This window comes from Berghia stephanieae, chromosome 7 (assembly GCF_034508935.2).
Source record: "Berghia stephanieae isolate SIO BIC M18660-M18661 chromosome 7, UCSD_Bste_1.3, whole genome shotgun sequence".
NCBI classification, from domain to species: domain Eukaryota; kingdom Metazoa; phylum Mollusca; class Gastropoda; order Nudibranchia; family Aeolidiidae; genus Berghia; species Berghia stephanieae.
The window spans coordinates 39,938,753-39,963,801 of record NC_088366.1 but is presented as its reverse complement, the minus strand read 5'-3'; the positions used below and the strand labels follow the sequence as shown (position 1 = coordinate 39,963,801).

General features: G+C 35.3%; 1 protein-coding gene across 1 annotated transcript in view; it reads right to left on the bottom strand.

Annotated features, from left to right (window-relative positions):
• The window catches only part of LOC144976230 (uncharacterized), a 37,384-nt gene that overhangs the window by 3,742 nt on the left and 8,593 nt on the right, over positions 1-25,049 (bottom strand). The window contains exons 2-3 of the mRNA XM_078920408.1: positions 21,946-22,061; positions 12,932-13,069 (exon numbers count right to left, since the gene is read on the bottom strand). Of these exons, the coding sequence (XP_078776534.1) occupies positions 12,932-13,069; positions 21,946-22,061 (254 nt within the window). The remainder of the gene's footprint in view (positions 1-12,931; positions 13,070-21,945; positions 22,062-25,049) is intronic.

Genomic DNA, 25,049 nt, shown 5'->3' with positions numbered 1-25,049 from the left:
CTTTTTCCTTGTGAATAGTTTGTTTTTTCCTCTCCTTAATTAGTTTTTCAAATTTTGAATTTTTTATGCGATTGTTCACTTTGATATCCCAAATTTTAAGAAGCTAAATAGTTAATAAAATATTTTTATTACTTCCTTCTTTTTTTTACTTACTTACTTACTATGGCTATTATTATTATTATAAAAATATTTCAAACCATTCAAAATGTAAATAAATTCATGTTGACATGTTGTGACATCAATATCCTACAAAATGCCCTATTTTTGTCAATTTTTACCGTACATGTTGTTTTAATTGTTTGATAAAAATCTATTGGCAAATTTTTGGAAAATTTTGCTATTTTGATGGCAAATTTTACCATTTTTTTATGGCAAATTTTGGCAAATTTTGGCGTTTGAAATGGCAAAAAACCACGGGGACAGATTAGTTTGATTCGTAGGAGGGTCTGAGAAGACGGCAGTCCATAGGAGGAGGAGGAGGAGGAGGAGGAGGAGGAGGAGGAGGAGGAGGAGGAGGAGGAGGAGGAGGAGGAGGACGAGGAAAGGAAGAAGAAGAAGATGAAGAAGAAGAAGAAGAAGAAGAAGAAGAAGAAGAAGAAGAAGAAGAAGAAGAAGAAGAAGAAGAAGAAGAAGAAGAAGAAAAATAGGAGGTGTCGGAGGGTGACGAGGAGTCGGAAGAGGAGGTAGATTATGTTATGATGATAATAATGATGATGATCATGATGATGATGGCGACGACGACGACGACGACAATGATGATAATGATGATGATGATGATGATGCTGCTGCTGCTGCTGCTGCTGATGATGATGATGATGATGATGATGATGAGGAAGAAGAAGAGAGGAAAAGAGAATAGAATGAGGAAGAGGAAGATGGCGGCGGAGGTGGCAGAGGAAGACGAGGATGGAGGAGAACAAGAAGAATATTTAGTTTACTATTCTTTCGTTTCATGTCTTAAAAACCACTATAAACTTAGGATTAGTGAGTTTTATCGCTCTTAGGTCATGTTTCACGTATCGTAACTTAATATAATATATCGGAGTTACGAGAGTCTCACTTCTGGTCTGTACTTGTCAAAATGTCTTATCTCGAATGGTGATAGTCATTAAATTAATAATTATAATAATAATAATAATAATAATAATAATAATAATAATAATAATAATAATGATAATAATAATAATAATAATAATAATAATAATAATAATAATATAATAATAATAATAATAATAATAATAAAATTAATCATGATGATGATAATAATAATAATAACAATAATAATAATAATAATAATAATAATAATATATAATAATAATAATAATAATAATAATAATAATAATAATAATAATATAATAATAATAATGAAGATAATGCCATTCAAGATTCTCTTGCTGATATTAGTGTTCTGCAGTTTGGGGTACCCCAGGGTTCTGTCCTGGGGCCCATCTTATATACCTTGTATACAACACCCATAAATGCTATAATCTCGGCGTATGAGTTGAATTTTCACTTGTATGCCGACGATACTCAAATTTATTTCCCTGTTACTAACGATACGAGAGTGGACATTGTATCTCGAGTGGAAGCGTGTGTGAAAGACATAAAAGATTGGATGGTTTTAAATTAATTAAAGTTAAATGAGGATAAAACGGAAATAATACGTTTTTATGAAAATAACCGGAACAGAAATAGAATCATTGAGCATTGCTGGTAGTCAAATTAAGAATGTAAATGATGGCAATGTCAGGAATTTAGGTGCATATTTAGATTCACGATTGTGTATGGACGCTCATGTTAGTAAAGTTGCTCAGATTTGTCATCTTCATCTTCATAAAATTTATAGAATTAGACATGCTTTGATACTGAGACTGTCAAAACATTAATGACATCATTTGTACGTAACCGAATAGATTACTGTAACGCTCTGTTACAATCGTCACCAAAATATATAATTAGACAGCTTCATAAAGTGGAAAATAGAGCTGCTAGAATGGTGACTGGTTGTGGGGTGAAAGAGCATGTAACACCGATTTTAATATCTTTGCATTGGCTCCCTGTTAACAGCCGAATTATGTTCAAAATTCTATGCTATGCTTTTAAATGTTTTAATAAGACAGCTCCTGTATACCTACAAAACATGGTTAATCTCTATGTGCCGGAGAGAGAACTTAGATCCAGTGGTCAAGATCTCTTCCAGGTTCCTCGCTGTAGATCGTCTTTTAGTGAGAGATCTTTTAGCCAGTCGGCACCCGTCTTATGGAACCAACTGCCTTCATCCCTCAAAAAATGTCCGACATTTGAAAACTTTAAAAAAGAAACTTAAAACACATCTCTTTAGAAAATCATTTGGTTGTTTATTATTTCTATTAGGCCAACATATTATAGATATCCTAAATTTTCATCTTGTAGCACAGTGTGTGGTAATTAAATTACAAATTGATGAATGCTATTCCAATATGATAGATTTTATGCTTAAATTATCAATTTATTGTTGTGTTTTTTTTTTTGCATTTTAAAGCGCCTCTGAGCACACTGTGGATCTAGGCGCTATATAAATTCATTCATTCATTCATTCATTCATTCATTCATTCATTCAATACTACTACTACTACTACTACTACTACTACTACTACTACTACTACTACTACTACTACTACTACTAATAATAATAATAATAATAATAATAATAGTAACAATAATAGTGATAATAATAATAATAATAATAATAATAATAATAATAATGATAATAATAACAATAATAATTTTAATGTAGAATGGAAACATTTGTGTGATTGTATTGTGGGACCTTCTTTCTGTGATAGTAGTAGCGTATGGCTACATCTCCACACTGGAAGTCTCCAGCCAGTGTTTAAATTCGTCACTGCAGTTGAGGACAGCCTCGAAACATCCCGCCAATCTCGTGACAGGGCACAGACTATGTGGTCTGCTGTCTCTGTCGCTCTCTGAAGGTGGGGACAGTCGGCTGACTCCCTCAGACCTCCTTGATGCATGCTTGCAGCAGTCCTGCCGTGGCCTGTCAGTAATGGGTTTGAGGCGACCCATGTTTTCCTGAAGACTGTCATAAATTCCGTTGGGTCTTTGATTACCTCACCTTCTTCGGGCATGTTATTTGTCCAATATTCCTTCCAGGCCTCCCCAATATCGACGTTTTTCAGTTCTGATTGGTAGAAGGGCTTTCTGAATTTGAGTTGTGATGTTCTGGGAGCTTCATTTATGATGTTTTTAATGGGGTAATTAGGGTGAGGTCTTGCAGTTTGTGGACTCTTTTTGGGTTGCCTCTTCTCGCCTGAGTTCTGGTGGTGCGATTGCGCTTATAGTTGGAAGCCAAGGGATTGGTGTTGATTTGAGGCATTCTGCTATTATGCGCATGGAATATGATTTCGAGAATTTTTGTGTGGGGGCTTCTTGTCCATACAGGGGCACGCTATAGCAGTGCTAATGCTGACGTTCTTAGGACATGTTGTGTTGGTCCCCAGGTGGTCCCCGCTAATTTTCTAAGTAAGCAGTTTCTTTTTGAATTTTTTGTTTTGCTGTTCCTTCAATACTTTTTTGTAGTTAAGCAGTCTGTCGAGGGTGATACCTGGGTATTTTGGATTTCTGTCCGCTGGCAGGATATTTCCATCAACCAAAATGTTAAGGGTTTTGGTGGCCTGTCTGTTGTTCAAATGAAATGTAGTGGACACAAATTTTGTTGTGTTCATCTTCAAATACCATTGGTCGAAATATTCCTTGAGCTTTGATGTTTCCTCACTGAGTGTCTTTTCTATTTATGTCCAGTCCTTTGATTGATGGGTTACTACCCAGTCGTCTGAATAGCTCAGTTAAAGTGATTGGCTGGCAGGCATGTCACTGATGTAGATGTTAAACAGTGTTGGTGCAATGATTGATCATTGCGGTACACCAATCTTTCTTGTTTTGCTTTTCTTCCCTCCTAGAAAAACATGGAATTTTCTAGGTCCGATCATCCTTGAAAAGTGTTTGAGTTTTCTTTCACTGTATTATTCTAGCCATTTTCAACATTAATCCCCAATCCAGACTATATCTTAGGCCACAGAGAGGTCAATTAGGAAGTCCCCAGTTTTCAGTGTATTTTCAAATTCCGATTCTATAAAGGATGTAAGTGCCAAAACTTGTTCAGATGTTCCTCTTTGTGGTCTAAATCCTGCCTGGAATTCTGCGATGTTGTCAGGGAGGTTGTTCCTAAGTGTGATTTGGTTCTTGTGAGTAGTAATATAAAAAGCATGAGAAGCCGTTGTTAAATTGTTAAATTAAAAATTGCATGATCAGCAGTTTATAACAATAGTGTGTAAGTGTGTTATAGTATTACACATGTGTAATAGGTGTGTCAATTGTATTATTGTTGTGTGTTGTACACACTTTGCAGTTATTTTTAATTGTATTATTGTGTGTTTTACACACTTTGTAATTATTAATGTCGTTAATATACATGTGTAGGAGAAACCGTTATTAAATTGTAAAATATGTATTATCATTTTATTATAGTAGTGTGTAAGTTTGTTATAGTATTAGATATATGTAAAACGTGTGTTAATTTTATTATTGTCGTGTGTTTTACACACTTTGTAGTTATTTTTAAAATTGTATTATTGTGTGTTTTACACACTTTGTAATCATTTCTTAACATACATGCGCAGGAGAAACCGTTGTTAATTTGTTTAATATGTATTATGATTATTTTATTATAGTGTAATTGTGTTATAGTATAAGATATATCTAATCCTTGTGTTAATTGTATTATTGTTGTGTGTTTTACATACTTTGTAATCATTTCCGTCTTAGATGTGCGATAGCTATATTGATAAGATTTAAAAAAAAAAGATAACAAAAAGTCCATGTTTTAATGTCATTGTCCTAATGTAATGTCTGTGAATAGATACGAAGATGCAACGTCACATAAGTTAATAACACTCACTTTAAACAATGTTGATATATTTTAGAATAATAATAATCATAGGTTCAAAATTACTCATAATAGATCTCGCATCTCTATTCGGATTTGAACTTGAGACATTTTCGTGCGATAGATAGATGCCTTACAATTTGATCAATAAAGAATCGTTGTGTGAATACGACACATGGTCGTGAGCAAAACACTTCGTTGTTTTCTTGCTATCCTTGTCTTATGACACACTCGATACTCGTAAAAACAGACGGCAGGGGAATAATCTTCGTTCACTCGTCACGTCTTATTGGTACATCTATATTCCGTTCGTGTTATCACCCAATTGACAATGATGATTTGTTAACAACGATCATCTCCAAGTGTACCCCCTCCTTCTTCATATTTTACAGTCTAATTCAATAAATGGAATACAGCTGCTCTAAATAATTAGTTCGAGTTATTTAGTCATATAATTATTCATCACAAGACTTCGCGAAAACGTTATAGAAAAAAAATACTATACTATCAACTTAAGTAACTATGACTATAATTTTGATTATCTCGCCTCATTGGACACTACATTCTAAATATCTCATTTTATTTTGTGTCACCTCACCATTACCATCGCACCATGAATTTAAAACTTCTAGCATCAAAAAAAAAAAAATCCATTATTTAACTAAAAAGATCTTGATATATACAAATGTTCATTAAAAAATAATTATCACGCGTGTCCAATGATGCGACCGTAAAGATAATTTACCCACCAAACGAAGAAGAGATAAATCAAAGATAGTGCAGGGTGTAACAAATACATTCGTTTCGTTTCAAGAAGTGAACTCAACACTGAAATTATGATGAACACTTTTATTCGATTCAGATTATTGTTAATAGAAAAACAGATTAAAGTAGATACCATGTCAGTCAAATCCCTTTCTTCGTATTCCCCTCCTCTCTTTGAAAATGGATTTTAGAATCGATGATACCAAACGACTATTTTTCGAATTAACAAATTATAATCTGGACTTAATAAACCGTAATCACAGACACGTTAGTAGTTGCATTGTCCTGATTTGTTGATGTCTGTGAATCTTAAATACGAAAATGTCCGAAATAACACGATGTCACGCACAATATTACACGCGGTAACCAATGTTGATATATCTTTTTAATAATCATAGGTTCAAACTGACTTAAAATAGGTGTAATATCTCTATACAGATTTAATCATGAAAAGTTTTGTTTAATAGTTAAACGCTTTACCACTTATCAACGAAAGGGATCACCATATGAAATCGACACATGGTTAATTGGTGAATTTAGCAACAAAGTGTCTGTTTGCTGTCACCCTTGTCGTCTCAAACAATCAATTTTAAAGAAATATGTAGTTTTTCCAGTGATTTACTGTACTGGGATGGAAGAATTATCATGTATGGCTGTGTTGTTTTTTTTTCTTGGGTCATTTTTCTAAAGCGGGTCTTGTAGTTTGTAATTTCCGTCTTAAATGCCATTTGCTTTATTTTTTTTTAATACGACGACGGAGAATTTTATTTAATGCAATTAACGTAGGTAGCGTTCTTGTCTAGATCTGGTAAAATAAATGAGATGACATCATACACTTAATACAATCCCCGTTGACAATGTTGATATTGTAGAAACCTCCGGTATAGAGATTAGAACATGAATTCGAAATCAAGACGTTTTGGTATGGTAGTTTGACAATCTATCCATCGACCAATTAAAGCCTCTTCACTATGTGAATACGACTAGTAGATGGGTGCAATAGGAGATGAATGTTTTCATTGAAATTTCACGTAGGATCAATTAAATAGAAATACGACCGATAAGCAATGTCCATGTGTCCACACGAGTTAAACCCAATTTATGTTTTACAGTCATATTCTCTTTACCCAATATCATTTTTGGAAACATTTTGATTGGGTTAATGAAAAATTTACATCTGAATCAAAACTAAAAAGAATTGATGACAAAAGCTTTTGTAAAACCCCAACAACTTTTAACACACGGACTTATTTAACTTGGCTGCTTTTTAATAAAAAATATTCTTGTCTGATATAATACTTGTACCCGTCATTTTCAACATGCGGCGGGTTTCGTGTTTTGTATCATGGACTTGAACTTTTTTTCGCAGCAAGAAATAAATAAATGAAACACAACAATCATTACAATACACAATATTGATTGATCAATACTTCATACAGTAACATGTCCTTGCCAAGTTCGTGAAATAGATTTTGATGAAAAAAAATGAAAAGACAATTCCATCACTTCATGTCCTATATTATGGTTATCATACCAAGACATAACCTAATTGAAAATGTAACAAAAATTTTGTGTAGGAATAGTAAATTTTATGAACCAGGTATACATTATCTCTATTTATGACATTAAACCATGAATGTTTTTAACGCACATTTTCAGGGTTTGACACTATATTTACTGTACTTCTCCAGTAACATTGTCGAAGTTTTTAGATATTTGATACCACAACACTTTTAGATAACAGCAGGTGTTTTTTCCTCAAATTTTATCGATCTGAGCAGATAATATATTTTATCCCAGTGAAACGCTGTCCTAACAGCTGCTATATTTTTTTAAGATGATAACCCAAATGATCAGTAACACCCAATGTGTAAGACGTAGACGTGCAGTCTTTCAGGTGGTAGTGTAATATCATACAAAAACATCTGTCAAATACGTAGTAATACCTAATGGCGATTTACAAGACGGTCAAAATTGATTAAATAAAAGTTTTCAGGACAGAATGTATCAATTGAACCTAAGAACTTAATTTTTTTCAAAGCCAAAATGTGTGTGATGTAATTGATTTTTTTAAGCTAAAATTTATAAAATATAAGCTTGATAGCAAACATTTTTCTAACCAAAACATTTGAAGTAAAACATTGTTGGCTAAAAATGTGAAGTTAAAGTTTTCTTACCAACATTTGGGAAGTAATCATTTTCAGGTCAAAGTTTATGAAATACAAACTGTATGACAAAAATGTATGAAACTAATTTTTTTTTATCAAAATAGTGTCTGGTGAAAAAAAAAAGTTTTGAGAGACAATTGTTGTAGAGGTGCGATGTCGGATACGACACCCAAAGTTTTGCCATAATTTTCAATTTTATTTTGTTACCATTAAAGTGTAAAACACACGACAATAATAAAATTAACACACGTTTTACATATATCTAATACTATAACAAACTTACACACTACTATAATAAAATGATAATACATATTTTACAATTTAATAACGGTTTCTCCTACACATGTATATTAACGACATTAATAATTACAAAGTGTGTAAAACACACAATGATACAATTAAAAATAACTGCAAAGTGTTTACAACACACAACAATAATACAATTGACACACCTATTACACATGTGTAATACTATAACACACTTACACACTATTGTTTTTAACTGCTGATCATGCAATTTTTAATTTAACAATTTAACAACGGCTTCTCATGCTTTTTATATTACTACTCTTGTGTATGATGTTATCGCCCCGTGTTTTTATTATTGTTAGATGGTCTTTGGTAAATAATCGACATATTTTGATAGACAATTTTATTGAACAGAGTTGCTTTATCTCTCGTTCTTCATGTTTTAATGGTGTCAGGGCCCAGTGTTGAAACAAGATTTGATGCACTGGGAGATCGTAAGAAATTATTTGTTATGCACATTACTGATCTTCTTTGAACCATTTCTAAACTTTTTATATCTTGTTGGAGGTGGGGTTCTCACACGACATTGGCGTTTTCTGAAATGGGTTTAGTAAGTGTTCTATAAAATGCATTTATGTTTGTTGGCAGCCTTTAAGATTGCGTTGAATGAATACACATATTTCATTTGTCTTTTAGGTAATGTTTGATATGTGCCTTCCCCATTTCATGTTTTTCGTCCGTTCGACACCAAGATACTTTGCAGCGTCTACTCGTTGAAGAGTTTGGCTATGTCGTTGGAAATCATGGGATAATGGCTTTCTTTTGTTGTTGATTGACATGGTGTGGCATTTAGAGACATTGAACTCTGTCATTAACTTAACCCACTCCTTGTTGTGAGCAGTGAGCACAATTCGCTCTTTAGTCTTACCGTCAGTAAATTCATTGCTCAGGCCACAAGACACAGGAACCCGATTATGAACAGTAACAGATACAAATATATTTACGAGAGAAAATAAAACTTAAATTTAATAATTATCAAAATCACATTTCAACCATATTACGTTCAAAACCACGGTCAATGAACAATGATGAAATTGCAATAATTACTGTGTTCTTTTTCATTGTACACGATCATTTCTATAATACCGGATTAATTAACATTAATCATCATAACCTTCAAATTAACATCAATCCTATGTATCATGTCAAGCAATGATAAGTTTGGTCGATCGTGGAACATTCTGATTTCGAAAATATGTCCTTGAATAAGAAACTTTACACACGTTTTCCCACTCGACTCAGGTGTAAATGAGTTCCCGGCAGTGATGGTCGCCTGACAGGCGACTGGTATTGTATGAATTGGAAAGATTGTTCTACATGGCCTGAAGGGGGAATAAATAAAAAGATCGTGAAGCACATTGAGCATGGTAAACCCATAGAATTGCGTTATATAGATGATAATATTTATTAATATTATTATTTATATCTTGGGGTCAATAAATGTTGACAATTTTGTGACAAAATCTTTTAGCTTCTGGCCCGAAAACTGCCTTATTTTAAAACAGTCTGACCCTTTTACTGCTGCTTCGTTGCTTCAGTGCTAAATAAAACTCGAACCTGGACCTTTAAGTCTCGCTATGAGAAGTGAAAAATTGAGTCAATAAATAAGTTTCTTTACTCACATTATATCACCGTACTCCGGTGTAAAATGAGTACTTAGCGGTGCACCGTTGGCTCTATCGAGAAAAAAAAATGCAATAACGACTTACAGGCGTCATGTCCTCTACATATTAAGAGTTGCTGTTGGCTTGAGACCCTTGTAAACAGATTTGGGCACAATAAGATGATGATGCTCTTTATAACAGCTCACGTTTTATTTAACAACATTTTTGGTCAACAAACTGTGCATATCATTCTTTTCTTTAAATATATGTTTATTAAACAAAAAGGCAAATGCCATGTTATTGCATTATTCTTAGACTTTTGTGCATAATTGTGAAACGATATTGTCACACACTGTATTTAATAGCCATGTTTAAATTAGGAAACAAAGTGATTTATTTGCACTAATAATTTATCGTGGTTAATTTTGTCTTTAAATTCATGATTCATTGATTTCTTAATTTGTTACCGAATATATTCAAGTTTTAAAGACCTCATTCCTAGGGTCCTTCTATCTGATTCTATATTCCAGTCCTTCAGGTTTTAAGTCTTTCAGTGGTCTCAAATTTCTACACTGTAAAATCCTTCGTATTCAGTAATAAATAATTTGATTGGCTTTGATACTAGAGATGTAATTTGTGATTTAAAAAAACCCCCAGATGCAGAGAATTCTAAGTGTTAAGATTACCAAAGTAATAAACAAACGTGCATATAACAGCTTTAATAAAAGAACAAAATATATACTAAACACGGAACGTTTTGGTCTCAAACCCTTCTTTAGTCAACAGCAAAAAAAAAACCCCAACAAAACAATGAAAACATAAATACATTACTAAAATACTAGATCGACAACGGGGACATGAGAAAAGAAACATTACTTCAAAGAAAAGTATCGATTACAATGATTTTAAGAAAGGCCTACCCCCCCCCCCCCCACCCACCCACCAATAATAGCACTTGTACGTCGACAAAAAAGGAGAAGCTTACAAAACCATACTGAGTGAGCTTCTTAATCTTTAAGCATCCCTTGAACAACGGACCGTCACTGACCTCTCTGCCCGTGGATGGATCCCAAAATAAAAATAAAATTATGGGCAAACATCAATTGCTGCCGCGTTGCGAGGAAATGACGTACTACCGTGCTACAGGTTGACAGAAAGTAATTTTATAGGAACAAAGTAGGATGATCAAGTTTCAAACTAACAGAGCTTAATATAAAACAAGAAAAGTAAAAAAATGTTTTACATCAAGAATCTTGTTTATTGCTGTTGACACTCTCTCTAGAGAGAAGAAGAACTCATCTAATAAATATTGCTTAATAACACAAATCTATTGTCCTTCCTTCGTTTTTGTTGGCATTCATTTTAGAGCAAGGTCATGAAAATTCGAGAAAAACTATTCTAATCAAATTAGTAAGCCAGCTTTTAATCCATTTGCCAGTGATAACTTACTCTGTGGATTTCCGCCACTAACCGAGGAGGAGATTATTTCAATACAAAAAACTATCACTTCATAAAACCTGTAACTTTGACCCAACCAAAATACTTTTAGTTGTTACTCATCTGGATCAATTTGCTCCCATTTTAAGAGTTATGATAAATAAATATCTCCAGTCCGGTGTACCACGCAAAATTACTCCACCCAAAAAGACTCCAGAGTCAAATAGGAGGTCGCGAGGCACACTCTAGAGTTAGTCAGACGGCCACTGAGCACACTCTAGAGACTGTCTCGCGGCCGCTAAGATCACTCTAGAGTCTGACTTGTGGCCGCCAGATCGACTCTATCGACGCGAAAATGACTGTAGCCCAAGGGTTGATAATTGCAAACAGAAAAAAAATCAACCTCTTAGAGTTATTGTTCTTAAAGAGCTGTACAGACCAGAGAGAGGGGCTGTGTATCTGTGCGGTATGTGCGTGTGTGTGTGTGTACTCATTATTTTGGTCAGTTATTCTGGCCGCATATTATAACGCCTTAAAACAAATCCCGATATTATAATAGAACAACAGCAAAAACTAACGATACTATTACTATTACTACTACAACGACTACTACCACCACCACGACTACTACCACCACCACCACAACCACCACTGCTACTACTACTACTACTACTACCACCACCACCACCACTACTACCACCACCACCACCACCACCACCACTACTACTACTACTACTACTACTACTACTACTACTACTACTACTACTACTACTACTACTCATTACTACTACTACTACTCACTACTAGTACTACTACTACTACTACTACTACTACTACTACTACTACTACTACTACTTCTACTCACTACTACTACTACTCACTACTACTACTACTACTAATAATAATAATAATAATAATAATAATAATAATAAATATAATAATTATAATGATGATAAATATAATGATAATAATAATAATAATAATAATAATAATAATAATAATAATAATAATAATAATAATAATAATAATAATAATAATAACAATAATAATAATAATGATAATGATAATACTTATAATACTAGTACTAATACTAATGATAATGATAATAATAATAATAATAATAATAATAATAATAATAATAATAATAATAATAATAATAATAATAATAATAATAATAATAATAATAATAATAATAATAATTATTATTATTATTATTATTATTATTATTATTATTATTATTATTATTATTATTATTTATTATTATTATTATTATTATTATTATTATTATTATTATTATTATTATTATTATTAATTATGATTATAATGATTATGATCATGACGATGATGATGATGATGATGATGATGATGATGATGATGATGATGATGATGATGATGATGATGATGATGATAATGAATTGTTCATGTTATATTCTATGTAAATGTACCAACCATCACTATTATCACCACTTCCTTATTGGGATAACATCAGCTTCAACACTGTAATCACGATCACCAGCACCATCACCAAACCGCTACCGCCAAACCACCACCTACACTACTACCACCACCATCACCACCACCAACACCACCAATACCTTCATCATCATCATCATCATCATCATCATCATCATCATCATCATCATCATCATCATCATCATCATCATTATTAGTAACAACATTTATGTATTATGATAAAACGTCACCATATTAAGACACCACCAGTCAGGTAGGAAAAACTTGCAGGTCATGGTACATGCATCCCTACAATCACAAGCCCCTTGACACTCTCTTAGACAGGCCTCATTTATTGATAGGCAAGTAGAGGCAGCAAACGAACACGGCTGCGGAAGAAAAACAAATTGAAATGAGAATACGGGAGCTTTTTCTTTTTGCAGTATCCCTGCAGTCCTTTCCACGATGTGTGTCCTCACAAACGAAGCCTAACTGTTAAAGTTGACAATATCAATTTAGTATTATTTTGTGGAGTAAGTTTTTATTCTCGCAACAGACACTGAGTTAGTACTAGTCAAGTTTATTTAAAAACCTGTATTGGTTTAGAATATATATATATATATATATATATATATATATATATATATATATATATATATATATATCGGTTATATGGAACCGGTAAAAATCACAATATCGAATGTTGCCATACTTGCGTCTTGTTTTTAGCAGTGTGGTGTATCTAGTGTAGGAATTTGTCCTGTCTAGTTGAAAAACAAATGACTGATCGCGATTCCTTGTACATAATTAAACCCATCATGGTTAGATCCCGTCCTGGGCTGGACTAAGTATATCGGTACCAAACGATGTCGTCACCATATCCGAATCCCCATAAAAATGCAGAACTTATAGAGGGACGGACAGATGTCCATGACAGATGAAAACTCGGAGCCTCAACGTAACTGTGACCTCTCGAGCCGCTCCCGGTAGAGCCAGATAACAAAAAAAAGAAAAGAAAAGACGAGGAGGATAGAAAGGGGGAACTCGTTGATAAGTTCCCTCGGAGTGGAAGATCAGGCCACTGCACTGAGCCTAGCCTGATCAGAGGGAAGAGAAAGAAAGAGAAAACTCTTGTTTCACGGCCAGACTTACTTACTTATCCGAACCAGCGACCACCTGAGCTCTAGCCCTTTGGTCTTGTGCCATGACGTAGAAGTTAGACGTCTTTTGTAGTTGTTCCAGGTGACTTTCAAGTGTGTTACTGATGCTTGGATTTGGTGGGAGGAATGTGCGTCTCAGGTCTTCAAGAGGTTGACATTCAAGCAAGTGGTGTGTTACTGTTTCATTGGGGTGTTGACATAGGGGGCAGGAAGGGGGTGTGTCTTTTGTAATTTTTCTTAAATGGTTGTTGAGCGGAATGTATTGTGTTCTTAGTTGAAAGATGATGCTTTGCTGGTGTCTTCTGAGCTTATTTAGACAATCAGTCTTTACAGGAGTGGTCATATGGGAAAACATACATCTACCCGTGGTGCTCATTGCCCAACTGTTCATCCATTCTTCTCTCTTATTTGTTTTGATTTCACGGCCGGACAATGGTAATGATAAAATAAATGGAAATCAAGTTTTACAAACACGATAATTTATTACAGAAACTAGAGAGCGAAAGAGAGAGAGAGAGAGAGAGAGAGAGAGAGAGAGAGAGAGAGAGAGAGAGAGAGAGAGAGAGAGAGAGAGAGAGAGAGAGAGAGAGAGAGAGAGAGAGAGAGAGAGAGATTTCTTAATTTTAAACTCCGTTTTCTACAAAACAAATAAATACGACACAATTATACTTATCCATTCATCAGTCTTTCTCCTGGCATCCACGAATAAGGAATAATAATAAAATGATTCATAACATGACCGCTGGAAAGGCGGTATTCAGTTCAGCTGGATGAAACTTACAAGAACTGCCTCTGGTTTCCCGCGCTTTGCTTACACAGCGCCGGGCTCGAACCCTGATTGCATAAAAGATGTTCAAAATGCCTAGCAATCTGGGGAAGGTACCGTCAACTCTGGACTCGTTCGGGTGATGTCCTAGCAACCATTGCCATGGCATAGCACCCCCTCCCCTAATGAGGAAAGACCCTCGGTGAGGGTGAAATAGAAAAGGAATGAAGACCCAACAAGGGTTAAGTGAAATATAATAATCAAAGAGGGACCCCTAGGGGTCAAATGAAAATATCAGAAAGGAACCCTTATGAGGGTAAAATGAACTATTAAGAAACCCGTTGAGGGTTGAATGAAATCTGATAGACAATCATAAACATAAAAAAATAATCCACTATTGAAGAGTGGAGACACACCTTTTACAAATCAAAATCCCTTGAAAAGCGGGGAGAAAGAAAAAAACACATTAGGGCGGTAAGTTTGTTTTACAACATAATAATTATTTATTGGTCTCAATAAAAGGCGCGAGATAAAGCATCCGCCAGGCACATCGTCCTGGGATGTGACGGATATTTAAGTGGTATCTCTGTAGGAACAGAGGCCATCTCGTTTATCTCTGGTTACTGTTTTTCATCCTTGTGAGAAAAACACAGAGAATGGTAACCCGAGGGCACAACGAGACATAAATGTAAAAATGCTCCAGAGCGAGCACAAGAGAAAGACATTCTTTTCCAATAGGAACTAATTACACCGAGGTCGGGTGAATTTTCTGGAATAGAACGCAATGTGATGGAGTGTGTCTTCAAATTCTTGTTTCTTTTTCTACCTGTCAAGAGTCTGAAACAAGTAATTTGTATCGCTGATTTTTTCTAGTATTTTGTAAGGACCTGACAATTTGGCCTCAAAAGGGTGGTGATTGGTGGGGAGGAAAACTAGGACTCTGTCACTAACATTGAGAAAGTGTTATTTGCATTTCATATCATAAGTAAGTTTCATTTCATCATGTGTACAGGACAATTTCTCTTTGCAAGATCCAAAAACGTCAAACAATTCTGTCTTAAAGTCAATGACATATTCAATTACTGATTTGAAATCAGTTTGTGTTTTATAATTTCTAAAGGTCCTCTGACAGTATGTCCAAAGACTAACTCAGATGGGGAAAAAACAAAGATTCCTGAATCATGTTCCTTGTAGCAACGAGAACAAGGAGTAAATTGCCATGTATCTCAATCCTGTTTATTTTCAATACAAAAGGTTCTAAGAAGACTTTTTAGAGTTTTACGATAACGCTCTAAACTTTCCTGAGTTTCAGGGTGGGAGACTGAAGAAAAAATATGATTTATTCGTATATTTTTTAAGGAGTCGTGTAGTATTTTGTTCTTTAAATTGGTCTATAAATCACTTCTGATTTCCAGAGGTATTCCAAACATAGCAAAATATTTATAGAGGCATTTTAGAATTGTTTTAGCTCTAATATATATTTCTGAGTGGGAAGGCCTCTGGGAATCGAGTGACGGAGCACAATATTGTAGAAATATATTGATTTTTACTTTTGCTGGAGGGCAGAGGCCTACACAGTCAATAATTAGTGTAGAAAAGGGTTCACCTGTTACTTTAAGGCTAGCACTATTCAGTATCTGATACTGAATAGCGGTTTTGTACTATTCAGTATCTGACACTGAATAGTGGTTTTGCACTATAATACGGTGTTTTTTTTCTCCGAAAACTGACTAAGTTATGGGAAGAGGGCAGCTGTGGGAGTGAATCTGGGACTCAGAGAAGTGTACACCAGTGGGGAGTGAACCTGTGACTGGGTATTGGCGGGTTTCGTAATAAAAAGCAATTACTTTTTTACGAAACCCGACGACACCTGGCAATATCCGACGCGCGTGTGTGTGTGTGTGTAAGGGGGAGGGGAGGGGGGAGGAGGGGATGAACCTGAGATTCGGGGAAGTGTACACCAGTGGGGAGTGAACCTGAGACTGGGTTTCAGCGGGTTTTATAAAAAAAAAGGAATTACTTTTTGTTTACGAAATGCGCGAAATCCCAACAAAATGGGGCAAAGTTATGGAAAGTAGGCAAATAATGGGGAGTGAACCTGAGACTAAGGGAAGTGTACACCAGAGACCTGAGACTATGGTTTTCGGCGGGTTTCAGTGACATTCACATAAAAGCAATTACTTTTTTACGAAACCCGGCAATATCCGACAGTTATTGAAAGTAGGCAAACAGTGGGGAGTGAACCTGAGATTCATGGAAGTGTACACCAGTGGGGAGTGAACCTGAGACTCTGGTTTCGGCGGGTTTCAGTGAGTTTCACATAAAAGCAATTACTTTTTTACGAAACCCGACGAAACCTGGGAATATCCGACAAAGTTATTGAAGTAGGCTACAGTGGGGGGTGAACCTTAGATTCATGGAAGTATACACCAGTGGGGAGTGAACCTGAGACTCTGGTTTCGGACGGGTTTCAGCGAGTCTCATATAAAAGTAATTGGTTTTTTACGAAACCCGACGAAACCTGGCAATGTCCGAGAAAGTTATGGGTAGTAGGCAACAGTGGGGAGTGAACCTGGGATTCGGGGAAGTGTACACTAGTGGGGAGTGAACCTGGGACTGGATTTCGGTGGGTTTTGAAAAAAATAAAAGCAATTACTTTTTGTTTACGAAATGCGCCAAATCCCAACAAAATGGGGCAAAGTTGTGGAAAATAGGCAAATAATGGGGAGTGAACCTGAGACTAAGGGAAGTGTACACCAGTGGGGAGTGAACCTGAGACTATGGTTTTCGACGGGTTTCAGCAAGTTTCACATAAAAGCAATTATTTTTTTTTTAGAAACCCGGCAATATCTGACAAAGTTATGGGAAGTAGGCAACTGTGGGGAGTTAACTTGAGATTCATGAAAGTGTACACCAGTGGGGAGTGTACCTGAGACTCTGGTTTTTGGCGGGTTTCAGCGAGTTTCACATAAAAGCAATTACTTTTTTACGAAACCCGGCAATATCCGACAAAGTTATAGGAAGTAGGCAACAGTGGGACGTGAACCTGAGACTCAGGGAAGTGTACATCAGTGGGGAGTGAACCTGAGACTGTGGTTTTCGGCGGGTTTCAGCGAGTTTCACATAAAAGCAATTACTTTTTTACGAAACCCGGCAATATCCGACAAAGTTGTGGGAAGTAGGCAACAGTGGGGGGTGATCCGGAGATTCAGGGAAGTGTACACTTGTGGGGAGTGAACCTGGGACTCTGGATTTTGTAAAAAAGCAATACCAAGGGGGAGGGGGAATTACTTTTTTACGAAAACCGCCAAAACCCGACAAAGTTATGAGAAGTAGGCAGCAGTGGGGAGTGAATCTGGGATTTGGACACCGATGAGGATTGAATCTGGGACTGCGAGAGGCTGATACCAGTGGACAGTGAGCTCAGAATGTACTTTTATTTCGAAACCTACTGAAATTGTCAAAAGTTATGGGAAGTGGGCACCATTGGGCACTGAACCGCGATTCAGGGAAGTGCACACAGGTTGGGAGTGAACCTGGGACTGTGAGAAGAGGATATCAGTGGAAATGAACCTGGGACTATGGAAGATAGATGCCAGTGAGAAATGAAGCCGGACTATGGGAGTTGGGTACCAGACGAGAATGAAGCAATTACTTTTTTACGAAACCCGCCGAAAAACCATAGACTTAGGTTTACTCCCCAATAGTGTACACTTCCCTGATTCTCGGGTTCACTCCCCCACTGTTGCCTACTTTCTTTCCATAACTTTGTCGGATATTGTCGGGTATCGTAAAAAAGTAATTGCTTTTTTTACGAAACCCAGCCCCAGGTTCACTCCCCACTGCTACCTACTTCCCATAACTTTGTCGGGTTTCGGCGTGTTTTGGCAGGTTTCGTAAAAAAAGAAACACCCCTAAAAATACCACGTGTCTTCAGTAAATAGATGTCAATAATTGTCTAGTCTAATATTCAGTATCTATTTAAATTATTATTATTATTATTATTATTATTATTATTATTATTATTATTATTATTATTATTATTATTATTATTATTATTATCATTATCATTATCATTATCATTATCATTATTATTATTATTATTATTATTATTATTATTATTATTATTATTATTGTTATTATGATTATTATAATTATTGTCATGTAAATTTCAATATAATACGGCAATTAATTCACGGAAGTACATCGCTCAATTAAAAATGGCAGAAAGTCTGGCCACATATTTATAATGAATCGGGTTTGTCTTAGATGACAAAACAAACAAACAAACAAATAAACAAAAACAAGAAGAACAACAACAACAAATGAGACAAACAGGAAAAAGCAAGATTTTAAAAAGTAATAAACAATAGAAGAGCACAATAATGAAAAACAACAACGAGATTATAACACATAAAAGATATTCGTAATAAATCGATACTCCAACTACTTGATTAAAAAATAATAATAATCATAATCATAATAATGATGAGGATGATGACGATTACAACAACAACAATAATAATAATAGTAAGTAAATAGAAATAATAATAATAATAATAATAATAATAATAATAATAATAATATTAATAATAATAATAATAATAATAATAATAATAATAATAATAATAATAATAATGATAATAATAATAATAATAATAATAATAATAATAATAATAATAATAATAATAATAAACAATAATAATAATAAAAGAACAATAGTATAATATCAACATTAAAGTATATTACAAGCAAATAAAATTATTAAAACAAAAGTTTTAAAAGATATCAATAGACAGAAGGAATTTTAAAAATATTGGGGAAAAAAAACAAAACAAAGTTACCCCTACCGGGATTTGAACTCTCGAGCCTCAAGCTCAGAGTCAAACAGCTTATATGCACCAAGCCATGGTGTCACTGACATGCTAGTGACATTTAATCATGTCTATTTACACATTTAAAAATGTATTTGAATGCCACTCTTATTTTGATATTTTGAACTATGTTAATTGCACAATAGTAGAAATTTCAAAATTACGATCAAAATATTTTTACAACTTTGAATCGGGCTGTCATTTACTGCACGTGTTCAATCTGGAAGTATGTCAGCAGTTTATTTACATTCAACCGAGATTGTCGCACTTTTCACTCTCTCTATAAAAAAGAGTTCCTCATGGATACTGAATAGTGGCAAAGAATTGTAACAATATTTCAATGTCTCATCATTTCTTTGCTCAAGTTATTACATCAGTATCCATGTTAATATCATCAAACATAGTGTGACTAACATTATGATCATCTTCACTTATATTCTTCATGGACCTGGTTATCACTAGAGTAACAACCATGCCATCAGGAGGACAATCTGGATTCCAGTGACCTTGGTCGGGTGTGGGATTCAAACTCCCTTGTGTGCTTGACCATGACCATTCTTCAGGGAGAGGGTGTTGGGGATCTAACTTTATCATTTATTGGGGTGTCCAGGGAATTTTCTTTCAATTTCATTTTTAAGAAAAAGTGTCATCAATTGGTGACCATTCATATATTTAATCCCAAAAGGAACTTTTTGAACATTCACATTGTTAATGTCAATGATTTTTAATTATCCTCATTTGCACCTAGGAATGAGTGCTCATCACCGAATCGATCATTGCTGTCGGTGTCCAGGGTGTAAGTTTTACAATCCTGAGGCCTAGAAAGGGAAGGCTGAAAATTGATATCTGTACAGTAATTTTTGTTATTATGTGTACAATGGTAGGTGTTTTGTTCTCATTTGCACCGAAGATGAGCAGGAATACTCATCACCGAGTGGATCATTTCCGAGGGTATCCATTATGTGAGTTTCAATGTTCACCCCAGGTATATGTAAATGGTGCGGCTCGAAGCTCGAATAAATAAATAACAATGTGAAATTGAATGTAAGCTTCAATTTAATATACGAAAACCGATAAAATGGACGTTTCGGGTTTCCACTTTATCAACAAAACAGGGCAGGTTTTGTTTATAAAGGGGAAACCCGAAACATCCATTTTATCTGTTTTCGTATATTAAATTGAAGCTTACATTCAATTTCACATTATTTATTCCTCAGTTATAGAGAACGAAGACTGAAAATAATCATTATGGTTAGAATAGTTATGGGTGGGGCCAGTTGGGGGCTCTTGGTCATGTTACCTGAAATATTGCTGAAATTTATGTTCTCTCCAGCCCATTGAGTACCTGTATTCCTTCAATAGGCAAACTATCTATCACTCGAATGACAACATTACTTCTGATCATGTGTGATATGAAATTGATTTTTACTAGAAGAATAACTTCTTCGACTGACTCAATTCCTTTCATTATTGTCTGACCACAAGGGATTGCATTTTCAATCCCATTGATGGCAGTCTTAGTAATAAGAGACTGACTAGAACCAGTATCACGTAGTCATTTAATGGGCTGGTACGTGTCTGGGTTTGAGTATAATGAGATAAAACCATCTTCTATGAAGGGTTTAAAATAATGTGGGTAAGTGATTTTTTGAGTAAGCGCATTGTGAGAACTGGGAATCATTGATGAATTGGTATTTGTATTGTAAAATACATAAGTTCTCTGCGCTGAATTTGGTTGTCATTTATTTTTGAAACACCTCTCCGTCGAGCGTGTATCAGTATGACAGATAGAGCAGTAGAAAGTTCTTTTTGTCTTATTTTGATTATTTGAATAGGCATACTTAACTTTCTTATCTAGATGTCGTTCAATCCTCGATGACTGGACCCATTGTAATGGTGGGTGACAGGTTTGTCCCCGTTGTTTTCAATAGACCGTAGATGTTGCCCAAACCTGTCGCTGAATCTCTTGCCAGTTTCTTCCACATGTGTCTTGTGGCAACGTTTGCAGATTATAGCGGAAATTAGCTTACGATCCGTGCAGGTGAAGGCTTGTCGGATGTCCCACATTTTATTCGGGAATTTGATGGAATTTTGTGGGCATATCCTACATCTGCAACGTCCACAAGGCTCCGTCTTACGTTGGTTACCGGCCATATCCATCGTCAAGCGGCTGCTAACTAGGACATACTAGATATGAGCCGTTTGACTAGCCTTGTTCTCACGACGGCATCAATTATCAACATGACACACTTACCTGGTTCCTTAACTTAAGGCGGAATCAGTATATCACATTAACTTCGATATAACTCTCCTTGTGGCATCAGTTTGATACAATTACCCCGTTCTCACACGCATAGTGGCATCAGTATGACACATTAACCTTGTTTTTTTACGCTCAGGGTGACCTCCGAATGATACATTTACCTCTTTCTTTAACTCATATTGGCATCAATAGACACACTTACCTCGTTCTTACAATCATGGTGGCATTGTTCTATACAGGAACGTTCTTCTTCGGCCGCTCCAGGGTTGTTAGCGAGCAGGTAGATAAGAGAAGCCAAAGTAACATGGATGGTGTGAGCTGGAAATAAAAGAAGTCTTCATTTTCCCTGTGAATAATCTACCCAGGTTTCATAACCTTATCCGGGTGTTTACAGTTTATGACGAGCGTTTTTCGCAAGTAAATTATTGTGAAGATCCACCAGAGAGTTTGTCAGCACTTATGGGTCCTGTGTTATCTATGCTTATGAGCAACCCATTTCATTACTTGCCAGTATGTATCATAGATACTACAGGACCTAGTAGTCTGTGGTATGTATGGACAAACCTTTGTGTATATGATGTATTTATGGTTGGATTGAGAGAATTGGTTTGATGAGTAGTAGGCTATTTAACATACAATGCCTAGTAAAAAAACAGAAACAAAACTGAAGTTGTGAATAATCTTATGTCTAACAAAGTCATTTAAAGGATAGTTCATGCGATTCCTACGTGTTTGACCTTTATATTGTTTTTGGACAAGGTGATGAGCGGGACCTATTGTTCAAAAAATGTATTCTAACATTCTAAATGTACAATTTTCTATAAAATTATTCAATATTGGTCAAAAACTGTATTATAACATTTCAGATGTACAATTTACAATAAAATCATAAAGTCAGTATACATGAAACTATGAGAAAAGTAAATATAACTTTCAAGTAAGTCGAGAAAGAAGTAAGAAAAAAATAGATTGTGATAAACCTTTGTTTTTATTATCTAATTGACGTAAACAGCTATGGTGACAACTTCAAGTTCAATACAAGTTCAGGTCTGTACGGAGTATGGAAAATTATTTTAAAAGGTGAAGGTCAAAAGTTAATTTTTTGATAAATGACTGCTTACTTTGGCTTTCGATTTAAATCGTTTAAGCCAATAACACAACTGCGTCACAAGCGGTCATTAATGCTTGACCGTTTTTTCCGATGAGGGAATACAAAAGGGTGTTATAGAAGGAACGAAATTGACGTCACCCCGCACTTTGTTATTGTTTTTAGACGGACATTTTGATGGTTACTTTTTACTAAATTATATATATTATATAGTAGACTTTAACTTTAAAAGTTATACATATTTTTGTATGTTGCTATGCCAGATGTTGTGGCTGTCGGATGTTGTGATTGTTTTACCGAGACGCATTGTGGCAATACATCGTGCAATTTACTCATAACAAACATATAAAACACACCATCAATAGGTGTATTTTTTAACGTTTTTGTTACGGTTCATAATTTTTTTATCCATCGTCTCAAAATGGTATGATGTCGCGATGAACTAGATTTCAGAAGTAATGTTGAAGCAAACAAACTTGACTCATGTCTCGTAGTTATGTAGTTAACTATTGATGCTTTGCATTTACTTAAAACCCCATAGGAATGCCAGCCAGATTTTCCATACACTAAATTATGTGTAACCTTAAACTTTGATTAATGCAATTTAGTGAGAACTACTCATAAAAAATGGCCGACAAAAACAATTTCGTTCTATTTATAAATTCATCTTTTAGCATCCAAACCACCGCGTAACATACTCTGTAGCGGCGGTGGGAGGCGGAAGAGGAGGTGGGGGGGGGGGGGGGGGGCATCTAATGAGAACAAATCATCCAAAAGATGTTCTTAAAACAATTTAAAAATAAATCATGTGTGATGTTTAACTTTGCTAATAGAAAACGGAGAGAAATTTTTTAAGTCCGAGATAAAACTTCACGCTAGGTTCGTGTTCGGTTCGACAACTGAAAACAAGAGGGGTTTGCTAACATATAATTAGCATAAAAAATAACAACGATAATATATGTTCTATTTGCTATGACGAAAAACAGACAGATTGAGAGGAAATGTCAAATTGAGAGCAACACGGACCTGAAACAAATGTGAACGCACTCAGTTTACACCCTAACTATGCAAGTTTTAAAAATAAAATTGGCATTCAACAAAATCGAATAAAAAATAAAACGAATAATTTACTAATCAGGAAGAAAATGCCTACGATAAAAATGTCTGGAAAAGATGAGTTTTCAGATTTTTCTTACAACTTTCTACGCTGCCCGTGAGCCTTACGAGTTCCAAATGATAGGTCCTGCTTTATAGAAAGATCTATCTCCGAAATTAGTAAGCCGTGTTTTTGGCACTTTTAGTAGCTGGATCTTCGATAACCTAAGCTGGCGAATTGGGGAGTAGGAGACCACAAGTTCTTGAATGTAGCTCGGGGATCAGGAACTTTGTGCGTTGAAAGAAAAAAGGGCAATTTTGTATTCGAATCTGGTTCGAACGGGCAGCCAGTGTAGTGTTCTGAGCATTGTTTTTACACTTGTTTTCTCGTGTCGACTAATGCCCAGAAACATTCTGGCCGCCTGTTCTGTACCTATTGGAGTTTGTTAACTTTCTTGTCAGGAAGACCCACCAACAGCGAATTACAATAGTCGAGGCGTGAAAGAATCAGAGAACAGACAACTGCTTTAAGCTGGTTGGATGGGAGAAATCGTTTCATTCTTTGCAATCTGTTTTATTCAAAATTCATGCTCTTCACCATCTGGTTAATCTGGTGTTCCAGACTTAAAGAGTCCACCAGTACAAAACCAAGATTTTTTGCTCTATCTGTCAGGGAGACGTGGCTGTATAAAATCGACATACTATGTATACCAGTCTTCCTGACATTAGAGGGTGTACCACATAATAACATTTCAGTTTTTTTCTTCATTAAGTTTTAGTCTATGACTCTGCATCCAATGCCCTATGAACGCGGAACACTGGCCCACATGAAGCGAAGCCACGTGCATGCTAGACGGGACGACATACTTATACAGCTGCATATCATCGGTATACACGTGATAACTCACACCATGGGGCTCAATGGTGCGCCCAAGGGGCATAGTCTACAGAGCATAGAGCACTGGACCTAGGACCGAGCCTTGTGGGACACAGGAGTTCAATGGTAAATCAATTAACTGCTTGCCATCAATCAAGACAGATTGTGTTCTACTACTTAGATATGACCTAAATCATTGAAGGACGGTGTCACTGATGCCAAAATT